This window comes from Mustela nigripes, chromosome 4 (assembly GCF_022355385.1).
Source record: "Mustela nigripes isolate SB6536 chromosome 4, MUSNIG.SB6536, whole genome shotgun sequence".
Taxonomy (NCBI): Eukaryota; Metazoa; Chordata; class Mammalia; order Carnivora; family Mustelidae; genus Mustela; species Mustela nigripes.
In genome coordinates this window covers 142395309-142412901 of record NC_081560.1, presented here as the reverse complement: position 1 = coordinate 142412901, position 17593 = coordinate 142395309, and the positions used below count along the sequence as shown (strand labels likewise).

Here is a 17593-nt window from a genome sequence, read left to right as displayed (position 1 = left end):
GTGGTTTACAACACCTTCAGACTTCTCAACAGCTCAGCTACCGAGATGCTATTCCAAGGTGGATTGTTCTTCTCCTTTGAAGATTAGATATGACAGTTCCTATAGTAATCTAGCATGTTTTTTGATGACAACTTTGCAGGATTGCCTCACACAGTATTTGGTATTTGGTATCGCCTAAAAGAGATTCTCAGGAATAAGTAAAGGCAGTGAGAACTTTCCCATCTTAAGGGGGTAGAGTGAGTATTGGGGAGGGTGTTCATGATACATATCCTGATATCCCGAAAGCTTAATTCTAGGTCTGTGGATCATGTAGGAGAGATTCCTATCCCACTCTCTATGTAGTGGACATATAAATGAGAAGTAGCAGAGAAAACATCAAGGGGAGAAATACTAAAAACTAAATGGTCACTCACTGATGCTTAAAATAGATGATTTAAAAGGCAAAATCACATTATAGTAAGTTTTTGGAATTTGAACCTATTTATATTTTCTATCTTGAAATAGTGATATTCTTTAGAGAAGAGAGCTCCCCTGAAAGGACACGTAGGTATGTGTATGCTTGGGACTTGTCCTAATTATATGCGGTCAGTATTGTAGAAACCTTAACGACCTACCCCCAAAACTGAGATATGGAATCACTACCAGAGATGGAATCTGGACAATGGATATGGCCCAAGATGTGGGACTATGTCTCTTATGCTTTGAGCCTGTTAGACCCGCCCGATTTTATTGTAATTCCCAAGGTTGTCGGTGAGGCTCTGCCAGCCCATTGGAGGGGCGGCCTTTGTAGCTGCATCTCTCCTTTCCGCCAGTAAACAAGGCAAGAGAGTGAATTCAAGGCAAGTTTATTAAGATGCGTCTGAGCTTGAGCTCTCATCCAAGGAAGGCTGCAGTCGGGAGGTACAGTGGGGGTAGGGGAGACCGTCATCGGATGGCGAGGGCAAATACAGTTGTCAAGGCAAGGAGAGAGGGTGTTGTTTAGTATTGAAATCATGTATTCCAGATGTGGGCATTTGGTAGTCAATCTGCTCTGAAGTGACATGCTGCTGAATCTTTAAAGGGCTTCAGCCGGGGAGAGCAAAATCTGATTGGGCAAATTGCTAAAATATTTAAAGTGCAGCCTGTTAAAGCTTTTACTGCGAAGAGCATCACGTCAGAAGTTGTAGTCAGGAAGAGCAGGTAATTGGCTTTCCATCCTCATGCCAGTCAGTCAGCATGAGGCTCTATTCCTATTCCTTCCTCTTCATTGCCAATGCTAATAACAACCCTTTGGCGTGAGCGAGTGTGTGTGTGTGTGTGTGTGTGCGTGCGCACATACATGCAAGCACCGGGGAGACTGGATAACTGGTAAAATGAGAAGAGGAGGGAGGAGAGGTATCCATGAAAAGAGTCTAAATCCACAAAATGACGTGAAGGCCATTTTAGAGAAATGGGAACAGGAGGGGAAAGGCAGAATTACTAGCTGATAAAGGTCGCCTGCCTTTCCAGGTGGTGGCGGAGGTTGGGGCAGTTGTCTTTCAAAGAACGGGTTCTGCAAGCAAAAGAATGGCCTTCAGTGACAGCCACTTTCTGTGCATCTTTCAATTCCTCTGAGATGTAACTCAGGGGGCACTTTCCATTTATAATTTATTACATTTTCCACTTAGGTTTTCTTGTCCTTTTCTCCCCAGGCATGACCCCTTGTTAATTCCCGGCAACGATCAGATTGACAACATGGACTCCAACGTGAAGAAGTATGACTCTACTGGCATGTTTCACTGGTGCGCACCCAAGGAGATAGAGAAAGTCATCCTGGTGAGTGGTGGGCCACAGAATCTGTGCCATCCACTTCGGTCCCAAACTACCATTGCTAGGAATGAGGTTTCCCTAACTGGCTGATGCAAAGATATGGTCCCTGGTCGTAACTATTTTTTGATCATTAAAATTTGGGACTCAGATGAAAGCAGCTAGAACTCTCATCAGAATATGTACCAAGGATGGAATTTTTAATCTCTGGAATATTTATTGGCTTATTACAATATGGGGCAGTCCTGTGCTGTGTGCAAGGCATCATGGGAGGCAGTATGTATCTAATTCCTATGGATGTGACTCTCCTTGAGCTCTTTACACTTCGGTTTTCTTACCCGTAAGAAGATGAGATATGAGACTGACCTTAACTCCTAGGGTTGCAGTGACTCAATAGAGTTACTTCTCCTCCTCCTCTTCCTTATTATTATTATTATTATTAAATACCAGGAAGAGTTGTGAATGGTACCAATAAAATAAACAATGTTACTTGTTTATAACAATGTCTTGTCTTCTAAGAAGAAGAACAAGGCTTCTTCTAATAGCCTTGTACATTTGGGATCCTTCTTAGCACATGATACAAAATGCATTTGTTGATGATGACAATGATGAGCCATGGGACCACCTCAGATGTGGGGTCTCAGAGCCCTGCTTCATGGTTGGGTCACATTGGTAGCAGCAGTGGGCTTCTTCTGGTCTCTCCTAGGAATGTCAGCATAGATAATAATCCATTCTACTCTTCGGACTTGTCCTGTTAACAGCTTTAGGTTTTAATGCCCACATCAGGTTCCCTACAGTTTATTGTCCTCCTAATCCATGAAAAATGGATTAATAATCAGGAAGGTCAGATGCCTTCTCATTGCAGATTGCTGTGCACTGCTTCTTTGTGTCAGCCAGGAAAATCCTATCATTTCTGATGTCATGGCCGCCCTTCTTAGAAAAGGGCTGCTCCAGTTCCTCGGAAAGGCTTTGTACTCTAATCCACTGGATTTTCCCCCGTGTTTTATCTGTTTTCTCAGTTTAATTATAATCAAGCAATTAAGAGCCAATACAGGGTTGTGCTAGAGGCTGTCTTAGAGGTGTGAACATTGCAGACAAAAGCCCAGAAAGTCAGAATTCTCAAGAAATAGCTATTGCCTGATTTAGCAGGAGGAGCGTAAATGGTTCTATTCATGAGGAGGCTGCATGCGTTTACATCGTGATGTGTTCGCCGCGCTTCTGCTCTGTTGACCCAAACTCAGACTGGTGTTACCCATCTGTGGCTGTAGAGGGCTGGATCTCATAGCTGGAATCCAGGGTTTAATGGCTTGCCCAGTCTCCTGAAGCAGGTATAGCTGATTGGCATACAAACAAAGTCCCTCCTGGCATGAAAGAGTTTAGGGAAGTGAGTTACTGCTTCTGTCCTCTGAAAAATAACATCATTTAAAGGCACATTTATAACGGGCCATTTATGTGCTAGGCCCTGCTCTTGTGGCCAGGGGTAAGGCCCCTTATGATGACTGCTGTCACAGGGCTTATATTCTAGGGGAGGCCAAGAGAAGATCTCCAAGTAAACGAAGGGATATAGAAAAGTGATACAGGGCTATGAAGACAATCAAGGAGGGCCATGGGCTAGAAAGGGCCCCAGGAGGTGCTAGGACCACAGTGTGGTCCAAGAAGCCCTCTCTGAAGTCCCAGGGGAGCAGAGATGAGAATACTCAGAAGAACCAGCTGTGCGAAGACGCTTCGGGGTTGCATGGGCCCCCCCTGGGTGCAGGACACTAACAGCTCTAGGAGTTAGAAAACATGAAGTGGCCTCCATCTTGAGGAGGAAAGGATCATCTGATTAGAAGACGTAACATGTTACCATGAAGCAATGTATTTAAAGCTAAGTGTTATAGAGGCACAAAATGCTTTTCAAATCTAGGGAAGAGGGACTAGGATGTATCTAAGTGGCCAGTGAAGTCTTCCTATGCAGACAGATTGTGTTTTGAAGCATTTAAGACCAGTAAGGCCCCATCTGGGTGAGGCTTTCAAGGATGTGTGGAAAGCAGCAGACGCACCTCTGAGTAGTTGCTCTGGTAGGTCTCAAGCCAGGCAGAATCCGACTCTCAGGGAACTGGGATCTTGGCAAGATTCTTCCGGTGATGTTACTGTGGCCAGTGCAAGGATTGGTGTTTCAGTCCACAGAGCTCAGCTCCTGTGGTCAGCCACTTTGCTAAGCAGAGCCCTACCCCCACCCTGCATTGTAGGTTTCTAGCCCCAACTCTGGATCCAGTTTGTATTCCTCAGGTTCATTGAAGAGAGCTAGACTCCAATTAAAAGCAATTAGAAACCCCATCACAGCATGTTACAGGCTGGTGGATGTTCTGCTAACAGTATCCAGGCACTCAGACTTCCAAGCAGCTGAGATAACTAACTCTAGGTCTTCTCCATGAAGCAGTGATGTGGGGTGTTGACCTCCCAGTGGGTCCTCCTTAGTCGCTGTTTCTAAGATGTCTCTCACAGTCCCTGTGTTAGGTGTTCCTGTGCTATTGCAGAGGGAAACCGATAATGGTGACAGCCCCTGCTTTATTCTAACGATCAGGGAGTGAAAGCTGGCTTCTTCTCGTCCTTGGGGGTTACTGTAATAACCCTGACATTGTTGTGAATTGTAATATTGGCATTTAAACAATCAATACACTGGTCAATTCTAGGGATTAAATCCAGCAGAGTTGATATGTGCAGTGGACATTAATATGCCTCCCCAAAAGCATTGTGAGCCATATGGGGCCATCCAGGCAAGCGGTGGGTAGAATCAGGAGGAAGAAAGTCAGGAATGGGAGGTACTGGACCAGAAGGAGGAGTGGAGAAAGGCCGCTAAGTGGCCTCCTGTGTTGCTCTCTTTGCTAACAGAGTGAGCAAATGTGTGGCAGTGGCTAACCATTTGCATGGGAAGTTGGGGTCCTTCACTCACTGGGGTGATTTTATTCATTCATTTGAGATCAAGCCTAGGGTCGGGGGAAGACACGAGCTTATTGCTCTTGCTGGTGCAGCTCTACATCCTTCTAATGGTTCTTTGGGAATCTTCCTCTGATGACTTACCCAGGTGGGCCTCTCCAGGAATGTCCCTGGAAACCAGAGACCAGCAGTAGAGAGGGGTCACAAACTCTCTCTGCAGAAGATCATAGAATGAGTAATTTAGATCTTGCTGATCACACGGTCCCTGTCACAGCTAATCAGCTGTGTTGTAACATAAAAGCGCCCACAGGCAACAACTAAGGAATAAGAATGGCTGTGTTGCTGTGTTGCAATAAAACTTTACTGGAGTTTGAATTTTATACAATTTTCACATATTATAAAATCTTTTTTTTCTCCCAACCATTTTAAAATGTAAAAACCAATCTTTCCTTCCAAACAATAGCAGAGTATAGACCAGATTTGGCCTGTGGGCCATATATTGCCATCCCCTGGCTTAGGATATTATGTTCTACCTACTGATGTACTGATACAGTGTGAAATCCCATTGGTGAGTCCAGAACTCAAAACTCAAACTTCTCAAGCTGAGACTAGCATGGATCTTACCATTTTATCATCATTTCAGCAAGAAAGCCAGAAAAGGCAGCTTATGTTACCAACAATTTCATGGAAACTAAGACTACTGTTTCTAAACAACATAAATATTACTATTCCCTTTTATCCACCCTGCCTCAGGAAAGGCTACCGACTCCTATGTGTTATGGCATAACTTTCTTAAGTTTTGGTCAAAGAAGGTCATGGTATGGATGGATATATGTTTATATATATTTATTATACCAGTATGATGCATATACACATACTCAAAATATGGCATGTCTGTAATCTGTAGCATTAATGAAATTAAAAAAAAAAAACGCATAGTAAGCACTCAGCAAATGTTTATCTTGATGAAAGTGATTTTTTTTAACCCTTGCTGCAACCTATGAGGTCTTTCCTCCAATGCTGCTCTGTGTCTCCCTGTTGCAGACTCGAAGCGAAGCTGCCATGACCGTCCTGAGCGGCCACGTCGTGGTCTGCATCTTTGGTGATGTCAGCTCAGCCCTGATTGGCCTCCGGAACCTGGTGATGCCACTCCGAGCCAGCAACTTTCATTACCACGAACTCAAGCACATCGTATTTGTGGGCTCCATTGAGTACCTCAAGCGGGAATGGGAGACGCTTCATAACTTCCCCAAAGTGTCCATATTGCCTGTAAGTCTAAGGTCACATTAGGGATGCTTTTTCCTTCTTTTCCTTCACAAAAGAAAATCCCACATGGATATGGTAGTTGTAGCTTTGATCATGCGTCTGCTTCTTCATCTGGTTATGGGCCCGAGGACTCAGCCCTTCCCCTCTGCTCTGTCTAGGAATAGCTAAACCCTGGGAGACCTTATTAAAAGGAATTTGCAGCCAAGTTCAGCTGCTCATCGAGCATGAAGTTAGGCTGGTATCGAAGGCATTACCATATCAGTGTCTCTACACTCTCTCTCTTGTCTACCCAAACCTAGTGCTTTGAGATATTATGAGACTTATAGCAGAATTTACTTACGGAACTTCTTCTATCCTCTTATTTATGACATTATTAATGCTTCTGTAAATCTTGTTGTACCACTTTCTGTTTTTAACTAAGTGGATTTAACAATTCTTTCTTTATTCCTGCTGCTAATCCCTTCTCCTGGCCACTGCCTGCCTCCCATTCATTTAGAAGTCTAGAAATGTTTTGATGGGCTTGTATGTATGTGTATACCTATGGGCATGGGATATCTTTGGTTTTAAAAAGTGCTAGGACCCAAATCTAAAAGGAACATTTTGAGACTCCATAATTTAGTGTAAGGACATGGGGTAGGTACATGATCTTGGAGTCATCTAATTACTTCCTAATCATTAATCAATATATTTTTCATAAATTTTTAAACATTTCTAGATCTGGTAAATGAGTAAACTGATTTAGTTAACACATGTAGTTAAAAATACTGACCTGAAGAAAAACAAATAGTCCTATGCATAGAAGACCGTAAATGGATATATACCTTTCTAATTTCAGGCATCATAGACTTGAGTATATATGTTCATGATTGTCTTCCTACATGTGCTTTTCCACGTGGTCCACTGGGGACACATGGACTGGCGTCTAGAAGTATTTTGTAAAGAGCTTCTTATTTTGCTGACCTGCCTGAGTCTGTGTGTGTGTGTGTGTGTGTGTGTGTACACATGCTTGTGTGTGGTGTATACATGTGTGTTTCCTTCTGTGTACCCCTCCATACCTGCACTCACTGATAGATCTGTGTATGAATAAGCTCTCATATTTGCAGGTCCTTTTTAAACCCTCCAAAATTTAGCACACTCAAGCACAATATCATTGTACAAAATGGGCCTTCATCGCTGCCTTCTATATCTCATTGTTTAGACGGTGACCCACATCTGGAGCCAGCCCACAGAAACTTGGTGTTCCTGTGTATGTCATTTGTATTTCTTGAGTTTTGAAATCATGTGTATACAACTGTGCAGGGATTGTCTTATATCACAATTACTGCTGGATTCCCTACAAGGTGAAAATTAAAAGAATATGGATGTAGGCAATTGAGGCTTATGAACTGGCAAAATGATTCAGGAAGTCGGTCACACTTTTGTACCGAGGGATCCCTGGAAAGGAGGGATTCTTCTCCATTCAAAACATACTGCTCCAGAGCCCAGAACGAGCTGCTTCTCAGCCCCATAGCACTAAATGCCTCTTCTCCATCATATCACTTTGTAGCAGTATTTTGGGGGCTGAGAACAGAATCATGACTTTCACTGAGACAAAAAAGGCGGTTGATGGTCTCAATCTGTGCGGCCACATTCTGTCAGCTCACAGCCCCTTCTCCAGGAGGGAGACTGGGAGGAAGGGATCCGGGGATATCTGGTAGTTGGCAGAACCCCTACCCCCCAATATAGTCAGTGAGTTGAAGGCAACTCAGAGCTCCATGTTGGCAAAGTAGAAGCTGGTTTCAGGCTGGAAATCCAAGTATAGAACTCTAGAATGAGGTCCTATGGCCCCGGGGAACCCTGATATGGGATGGCCTGATCCATTCTGCTACGATCCCTCCTAGGGACACAGAGCATGTGGAGGTCACACCTCTCCCCTCTGCCACTAATCCTGAGCTATCTACCTCTCTGTCATTCCCTCCTTGCTCTATTCCCCACCGACCCTGCCCCCCCCAGCGCTTTTTGTTGTTATGGGATTTAAAAAAATCTGTTTACTGGCTTATTTATTTTTAATTACACTGGTAATATACAAATACATCCTTGTTATAAAATATTCAAATGAGACAGAAGTATGTAAAGTCAAAAACAAACTTTTTCTTTTATCCCCAATCTTATTCTCCTCCCTAGAGGTAATTACTATTATTAGTTTTAGTGTACAGTTTTTCTGAAATTTCTCTCGGAAGGTACATGCATTTATAAGTATATTCATGAATATATACTTTTATTTTGTGGGTTTCTTTTTACATAAATGAAATCATACTTTTTGAATTATCTAGAACTTGTTTTTTTGTGGGCTCCCCCTCCCTCACTTATCCCACTGTTTCAGAGATCCTTCCAAGGCTATGCCACATGGAGAACTATTTTGATCTCTTTACCCACTGCATGGATTTCCCTTGATTGTATGGCCAGTGGTGTATTCAACCATCCCTATGTTGCTGGTCAATTAGGGAATTTTCTTGGTTTTGTTTTGTTGGTTTTTTTTTGTTTTGTTTTTGGTAGGCAACAATTGTTGTTGTTTTGAGAAGGAGAATGGGAGTGCAGAGGGAAAGGGAGAAAGAATCTTAAACATGCTCCATGTACCATGCAGAGCCAGGGACTCAATCTCACAACCTGGAGATCAGGACCTGAGCTGGAACCAAGAGCGGGATGCTTAACTGACTGAGCCACCGAGGCTCCCCTCTTGTTTTGTTTTCTTGCTGAAAATATGCAATACAGTCATTTGACTTGAAGCTTAACTTCTCTCCCCCAACCTTTGCAAGATGCACATTACTTCCAACCCTCCCACCTCCCCCAGGTTAATAAGCGGCACCATCAGCAACCCCCACCCCCACCCCAATCACACCGTGCTCGCTGGCTATTTCCCCTTGGCTGCATTGGAAATTCTAGTTGGAGCTGCATTTTTTTTTGCCCGAGACAGAAGTGACCTGCTATTAAATAAACAGGCCTTTGAAACCTACCCTCTCGTTAGGTTCTGAAAGCCAGAGGTTGCCACAGGACAGTTTCTTAAATCAAGACAATTTCCAGGCAGGAAGAAGATGTAGGACCCTGGCATTATTCCTCTCCTTCGTTTGTTAGCAACGGCTTGATGGAGTGTGGAGAGCAAGCCTGAAATGCCGCCATCAGCACTGACTACCCTTTAGATTAGCACACAGCTCCTATTCCCTTGAACGTAGTTAGGCCAGCTTAATGTCAAGGCATAAAAAAGATACTTGTTAAATAATTTCCCAAAGCTCTGGCCCAATCTTTAATTTGTTTTTATTTTTTTTTCCCCCTCTTTCCCTCTCGTCCCTTGTACTCACTTTGGCTGCTTCTTCTTTTTTTTTTTTCCTTTCCTCTATGCCAAAGGGTACGCCATTAAGTCGGGCTGATTTAAGGGCCGTCAACATCAACCTCTGTGACATGTGCGTTATCCTGTCAGCCAATCAGAATAATATTGATGATACTTCGCTGCAGGACAAGGAATGCATCTTGGCGTCACTCAACATCAAATCTATGCAGTTTGATGACAGCATCGGGGTCTTGCAGGCTAATTCCCAAGGTAAGGACAGCCTGTAATACTTCTCTGCTGTGCCTACAGGGGACAGGGGCTGGCAAGAGGGATATCCTTCACTCAGTAATTCAAAGAGGCTCACATCAGCCTGCTTGGCAGTGAAACCCGCCGTCGCTGGGTTGGCTTTCAAAGGGGCATTGGCTGCCTCTTCTTACTGTCCTGGGAAACAGGCTTGAGACCTTGAACACCCATATCCATGATAGGTTGCCGTCCCAGAGAGGAAAGCAGCCTTTCAATTGCCACCCCCGTGGTCTTCCCGAACGGTGGTTTGGTGACCAGGGTCACCTGCTTAGCATCAGACCCTGGAAAGATGCTGCCAGGAGAATTCCTCACGTTCCTCTCCAGTATATGTCTTTACCCTTGAGCTACGTTAAGCTTTGCCATTGTTATTGCTGCACGGGGATGTGAAGCTTTACCCTGTTATATGCTGACCCACGGACAGTGACCCCTGGACAGTGGGGACAATATGGACACAAGAAGTCATTTAGCTAGAGTTGGTGCTCATCAGGCCGCACGTTCTCTACAGGAGGCATGACAGTTAAATGATTCACGTCTGCCTTCTCTGCTCTGCCTCTGCCTTCCTTGTCATTCTCTCTGGGATCTTGGGCAGATAGCTGCTAGTAAAGATGTCATCTAGAAGTCTCAGACAGGCAGCACAGCCAGACCTCATGACAAACAACCTCAGTCATCAGGGCCTTGGCAGGATGGGACACGAGGCCTCGGTGCAGGCTTGCTGTGAACGCCAGGATCGTTGTCGTAAGTGTTCCACCAGATGGGAGGCCCTGGGGGCCGGATGGGGGCCGGAATCCCATCATTCCAGGCCCAAAGGTGGAGGGAGCGCGGCTGGTGAGAACTAGCGCTAGAGCTGCTGGGGTGGGAAGCGCCGTGTCCCCTGCAGGGGAGAACTCAGCTCCGTCAGGCCACCTAGACCCATCAGGCTGCCCGTGCGTGGTCCTCTGTCAGCTCAGGACCACCTCCTCCCGCAGCTGCTCAACAGTGCCATTCCTAGAATCCTCTTCACTGCACACTTCTGGACCAGCATCTGGCAAGGAGAGGGTGCCCAGGGATGAGATCTGAAATTTGGAAAAGGCAAAGAGGCGTTCGTTCTTTGGAGGCAGCGGCAGCCCGACCCTGGGCAGATACGAGGTTCAAAGCGGCTCTTAGGGGAGTTTTTCTCGGCATCACTGGCTTTGCTCCTAGGGACTGAGGGGGCTGCTGTGGCCTTCGTCCAGGTGCCTTGAGGTCTCCCACATCTCCTGTGGAAACTTCCACCTCATGTTGCAAGTGAAACAGCCGCTGGTGGCATCTTTAACGTTTGTTCCTATAGCCCTTTCAATGGTTGCAACAACAGCTAATTTTCTTCATACTTGGCATAGAGTGGCTTCTAGTCTTCATTTTTTTTTTTTTTAAATTCATGTTAGTTAACTTATAGTGTAGTATTGGTTTCAGGGGTCGAATTTAGGGACTCATCACTTTAAATATAACACCCAGTGCCCATCCCAACAAGTGCTCTCCTTAATGCCCATCACCAAGTTATGCCATCCCCCCACTCCCTCCCCTCCAGCGACCCTCAATTTCTTTGTTCTCTTAGTTATAGTCCCTAATGGTTTGCCTCCCTCTCCGTTTTTGCCTTACTTTATTTATCCTTCCCTTCCTCTGTGTTCATCTGTTTTGTTTCTTATATTCCTCACGAGTGAAATGATATATTTGTCTTTCTCTGACTGGCTTATTTCGCTTAGCATAATCCCCTCTAGTTCCGTCCATGTTGTTGTAATGGTAAGATTTCATTCGTTTCGACGGCTGAGTAATATTCCATTGCACATCTATACCACTTCTTCCTTATCCGTTTATCAGTGGATGCACATCTGGGCTCTTTCTGTAATTTGGCTATTGTGGACATTGCTGCTATGAACATTGGGGTGCAGGTGCCCCTTCAGATCACTACATTTGTATCTTTGGGGTAAATACCCAGTAGTGCAATTGCTGGGTCATAGGGTAGCTCTATTTTCAACATTTTGAGGAATCTCCATGCTGTTTTGCAGAGTGGCTGCACCTGCTTGCATTCCCACCCACAGTGTAGGAGGGTTCCCCTTTCTCCGCATCCTCACCAACATCTGTCATTGCCTGAGTTCATTTTAGCCATTCGAACCGGTGTGAGGTGGTATCTCGCTGTGGTTTTGATATGTCTCTCCCTGATGCCAAGGGATGGGGAGCATTTCTCATGTGTCTGTTAGGAGTGGCTCGAGGTAGCCCTCACTGATCTGGTCTGAAGTCTGATTTTGACCTCTCCCATGCCACTATCCCTTGCCTCTCCCCCAGATCTAAATCTTGGAATCCACCTGCTCAGCCAGGATGCAGGCCGATATGTAAAGGCTCTGGAAGAGAGTCTCACCTACCCCACTGTGTCCTGGAGAGCTAAAGCCTGCCTCCTGCCTGCCCTCCCTATGCAGGGACCGCAGGTGACTGACGATGTGAGGAGACAGTAAGCTGACCTTCTAGGAAGTGGAAGAGGCAAGCCACATGTGGTTCCTGCCTTTAAGTCCGTTCTTCCATGCGTGTCCTCTCAGCACGGGCATCCCCTGAGGAGCTTGTTAGAGATGCAGCCTCTCACGCCCATCCCAAACCTCCTGCGTCTGAATCTGCATTCTAATGGGGGTCCCCAGGTGACTCATGTGCACTGCTTTAAGGCACAATAATCTGCACGCTAACAAAACCCGGTCCAGTGAACACGCTGACCGACCCGATCAGACGCTCCTCTTCTCCTGGCAGGAGCTAGCAAGGGGAATGGAAAGAAGCGGAAGCGGGAGAAACACTCCCTTTGGGGGCGGGGGAGATGGAGTCGAGCGGGAGGGGCAGGAAAATACAGGTCTGTTTTCTCCCAATTCAATAATTGGGATTGTCAAGGTTCATAGATCAGAATCTCAATGCACAATTGAGTTACGTGTGTATCTGATGTTGGTGTTCCTTCCAGCTCTCACAAACCAGACTCCAGCCTCTTAGATCCTATATAATGGCCAAACTGGTAAAAATGTGTTTTCTCCCCTCTGCACATATCCAGTTCTCCTTCCCTTTAGTATAGGAATAAGCAAGGAAAATAGGTTTTGGTGGGAGATAACAAAGAAAGGGAAGGGGAGCTTATTTTTCTTGCAAAAAAAAAAAAGAGAGAGAGAGAGCGCGACAGAAGGGCACCCCAAACACACACTCATACACACACACACATACACATGCATGCAGGTGAGCATGGGCCAAAAGAAGGCAGAGGATGTATCTTAGGGCTCGTGGCAATTTTCACTCTTGGTCCGCAGTGGAGTGGGGCTCAGGCCTCCAGCAACCAGCAAGCAGCCTGTTCTGCTCTCAGTGAGAGACTGCGAGAACCATAGGCACACTGAGCTCACATTTCCCCTTGTTTTCTTGCTCTGTCTGCTCTTCTCTCGTCCTTGGTTTCTAACACTCCTCTGGGAACACTCTGACTTTCCAAAGCGGTGGCCATCAGCCCAGGAAGTGACTTTCCCTCTGATGGGTGAGTTCTCTGGTTTCACCTTGGGCTGCCCATCAGGCAGCCCACACCTTGGGTCTGTCCCAGCCCATAGGGCTCGAGGGACAAACCAGGCTTTCCTGTCACTATGTCTCTCCTTGAGACCCTCTGGACCAGCAGGAATGCTCATTGGCCTGAAATTCTCACCACCCTTCCTCTAGGCATTTGTCATCCCCACACTGCAGGTGAATTGGAATTACACAGTACAAAATGATTTTGTGTTCCTCTTTTCATTGGGGGAAGCAAGTCTAACTTCCCCTGAGTGATAACAACAGAGGTTTCTGGCCACTGCTCTCCAGTTTTCATCACGATTTATTCTGTAGTCCTTATAAAACCCCCTCCTTTGCTTTGTCTTGAGAGCTATATGACCATCTCTCCCGAACCCAGCAGGACAGAAATGTGGACTTCAGGACAAACGTGTGCTTCGGGGCCAAAACATCTATGCATTTTTATGGCATGATTTTCTAATGTAATTCAGTGTCACATGTAAAACGGGTCTTAACACTGAGGAGGTAGGCTCTTTGTTGAGATCTGTGTTCAGACACTTGCCACCGTGCATTGCTTGGTTTCCAAGACCAACAAAACCTCTTTTCCTTCTCCTCTATTAACATTACCTTTTGGTGTCACTGTTCTAGTCACATGGTGTCAGAACTGACCCAGCTTAGGGATTCTGGACCAGACACTTTCTGAAAGATCTGAGATGTGATGCCCAGTTGTCAAAAACAATCACAGGGAGAGGTGGCCTACCCCATGCCAGATGGTATATCCGATGTGACAGTTGGGTCTATGAGATGCAGTTTTAATATACAGCAGGCAAGACTGTGGTGACAATTATATAAAGCAGGTGAAGCTGCTTCTTGCTGGTCAGCAAACATCAGCTCAGAACCACTTTACAGCTCTTTACCAGTAACTAAGTGCCTTTATTTACAGAGCGCCTGTCACTTCCCTTTGGCTGGAGAGCTGGTGTATTATTTAGCACGCATTTATCTGGGGAAAACATTTCAATTTAAATCAACCGGTACAACAGTGGCTCTTGCCAGACCGTTTCCCTGTGGTTCTAAAAGACAAGAACGGAGTGTGATCTCGAAAGGGAGGGTGAGCCGAGGACGGAAGGGTCCATTCTCAGCCTCTTGAGTCAGTGTCTGAAAAGAGGGAGTATGGGATTGAATTTCCCTTTGTGTTTTTGTATCACATTATGAAGTGAGCATCCTAGGGTTTCTTCCTGGTTTATCTTCTAGGGAGGATAACTCTTGAGAGAAAGAGGGCAGAATACACAAGTGTCCACTAGACATCAGGTACCGTAAAAGCCCAGAACACAAAGATGACATGGACTGAGTCATTCACTCTCCTCAATGGCTCAGGTGAATGGAGGAGGTGCCCCCATGAGCAATTATGGTGCAAGAGACAAGGATGAGACTAGAAATATAAGAGTACATAAGGCTCCTCGTTTTATGTATTTTAAGCTTCCAAGAAGAGGTGACATTTGTGGATGAGTTGAATACATGTGGCTATTGACCACTTGAAATGGGGATAATGTGACTGAGGAACTGCTTTTCTTTCCCTTTTACTTAATTTATACGTTTAAATTAAGGCATGTGGCTAGTGACTACCATATTGGATAGTGCAGGACTAGAGTATAGGCTTATAGCCTTGTTAAGGGCAGAGATGATAGGAAGATGATGATTAAATCCATCTTTTAAAGAGGTAGCAAGCAAGAATATGAGCATGGTTTAGACCTGAGATGAGATGGCAGTGTGAGCTATGTAGGGAGACAGTTGCAGCAGACATCAAGGGATGGGTGAGCATGGACAGGACAGCTGCAGTGATGTCAGTCACAAAGGCAAGGCAGAAATTGAGATGCATTTGAAACAGAAAAGAGTGCATCAAAGGCCAGTTGGGTGGAAAGGGGGTGTGGATGAGCAAGGATAAGGGGTTGGTAAGGAGTTTCTTACTTACCAAGTCAGTTCCTTACCAAGGATAAGGAGTTTCTTGAGGTTGGCTACGGGGTGGATAGAAAGAGGACTCAAGAGGAGACACTGGGTTGTGGCAAATGGTAAAGAATTTGGTCCTGGTCCATTTCAGTTGAAAGTGAGATATCTAACAAGAGGTATAAACAGACAGCTATAGGGATAAAGTTAGGTTTGAAGGTACAGACTTGGAAACCATTGGTGATAGACAGGGTATAGGCCTTGCATGTGGATATTTCCCAGGGAGAGAAGGCAAAGCAACTAAGAGAAAAGGGCCAAACCTAGAACCTTGGAAATGTCAGCACCAAAGGGACAAACACAGGAAGAGAATCCAGTGAAAGGGGCTGAGAGCAAAAATTTAAGGAAGTAGGAGTGGATGCTGTCAAAGGTAAAGGAGAAGAGAGTTGAATAAATTCCGGATAGCAGTTTAGAATGCATCCAAATTATTTGTTCCTGCATGTTGCTCTTTGAGAGGCAAAAACTCTTCTTCATTTGCTCCTCTCCATGTCCCCAGTGCCTCAAACACAGGAGCTGACAGAGTTGACATGCCATAGGAATGTGTTGGGCTGAACTGATTTGAAAGGAAGCAATGATTAGCACTGTCAGATACTACAAAAAGTCCTATAGATGAGGTCCTAAAAAAAAAAAAAAACAAAGGCACGTTTGATTCTCAAGAAGTTGTTGATGACTTTGGCAAGAATAGTGGAATAACTTGTTGCCAGTAGATGCTGGCATTCGGGGGTCTGAAGCATTAATGGGAGGTGATCATTTGAAACCATATATTACTCCTTCAATTGCTGGTAGGGAGAGAAATAGGATACTTCAGAGGATCTTGTCAAAGAAAAGATTTCCTTTTTGATTTTAGAATGTGAAGAAAGACACCATATTTGTTGGCTACAATGGACTGAGGTGACACCCCACTGAGAGGGAAAGTTTGACCCTTTAGGAGGGAGTTGTTAAATGATATAAGAAGAAACAGAGACATGCGCGAGAAGATGTTGTGGCCTTGAAAAGGAGAAAGAGTGACTCCTGTCCTTCTGAGACAGAAGGCTGGATGGGGAAGATGAGGCTGGAGGCAGCTCAGTTTGTTGGCTCTCCTTCCTTCACAAAGCAGCCAGTTTGGTTTTCCCTGAAGATCTGAGGGCCCAGGACAATTGAGATGGGGAACCGATGGTGACAAAGGTTCAGAGCAGACATTACAATAAACATGTGAGGGAGATGACGGGAGCGAGGCGAGAGCATGAGTAAGCATTGGTGAGGGCCAGCTGGGGTTGGATTGATGATGATGCCATGAGGCTGGTCAACACAGCTCTGCAATTTTCTCTGCAGTTCTTGGCAGAAACAACAGAAAACATACAAAATGGCTTTAGTCTGGGATGGAGATTCACAGAAGGTAAAGGATTCCATGGAGCTGTTGAGAGAAAATGAAAATGAGTGGCCACCAGGTCTAAGATGGTGTCAAACCAGTGTTGGGGCTTACAGACCAAGAGGCCAAAACAAAGCAGGAACTAGATCCTCATGAGGTTGACAAACAGGTGTGAGGCAAAGGAATGGGAGAGCTGAAGTGTGGGAGGTTTGATCTGAGAGAGGAATATATGATGAGCTTGAAGAATGAAATATTCCTTACAGAGCCAGAACAGAGCTTGCTGTATTACACTGAAAACCATTCATCCACATGAGAATTCAGAGTCCAAAGCCAAGGCTGTCTGACTACCATAAGCACCACCAGCAGCATCAACACCAACAAGAACTCTAATAATAATTCTAATGCTCATGAACGTTTGCCGCCATTCTGTGGTAGGCATTTTGCCAATTGAGATGATATGCATTTCTCAGATCACTGCTTTTCACCCTTGGCTGCACATTGTAATCATCTGAGAAACTTCTAAAAAATATTTATGGCTGGGTCACACCTCAGTAAATGTGGTTTAAGTGGACCGGCGTACAACCTGGCCATGAGGAGTTTTATAAACTCCCAGATGATGCCATGTGGTGCCAGGGTTAAGAACCCCTGCCTGGGGACGCCTGGGTGGCTCAGTGGGTTAAGCCGCTGCCTTCGGCTCAGGTCATGATCTCAGGGTCCTGGGATCGAGTCCCGCATCGGGCTCTCTGCTGGCGGGGAGCCTGCTTTCTCCTCTTTCTCTCTCTGCCTGCCTCTCTGCCTACTTGTGATCTCTCTGTCAAATAAATAAATAAAATCTTAAAAAAAAAAAGGAACCCCTGCCTGAGCTGATCCTCAGAAGAGGTGTATGTGGTAAGGAGGTTACCCTTTTGATTGGAAAGAAGAGAAAACTAGGCCTTGTGGAGTGAAGTAATGGTTTTAGCCGGGGTCTCCTGGTCTCCCAGGGGTCCCAAACTTGAAACTATTTTACTTCTTTAGGACAATGCTCTTGGCTCAACTTGTTAGTCTGCCTTCTTTCGTTCCTATTTTCTGGATTTTCATCAGCTTCCTGAGACTCAAAAGCCTTAAGCAGAGAGAAAGGGGGTAGGGGATGTGCTGGAGACCAGGCTCTGGTTTCTACCAACCGGCTGTAT

The 17593-nt window shown here is 45.3% G+C and overlaps 1 protein-coding gene across 8 annotated transcripts in view; it reads left to right on the top strand.

Annotated features, from left to right (window-relative positions):
* KCNMA1 (potassium calcium-activated channel subfamily M alpha 1) overlaps positions 1-17593 on the top strand; it is a 725872-nt gene that overhangs the window by 646832 nt on the left and 61447 nt on the right. For all 8 annotated transcript variants that reach the window (XM_059397886.1, XM_059397885.1, XM_059397883.1 and 5 more), the window contains exons 20-22: positions 1671-1794; positions 5749-5973; positions 9352-9544. In XM_059397886.1, coding sequence (XP_059253869.1) covers positions 1671-1794; positions 5749-5973; positions 9352-9544 — 542 coding nt within the window. The remainder of the gene's footprint in view (positions 1-1670; positions 1795-5748; positions 5974-9351; positions 9545-17593) is intronic.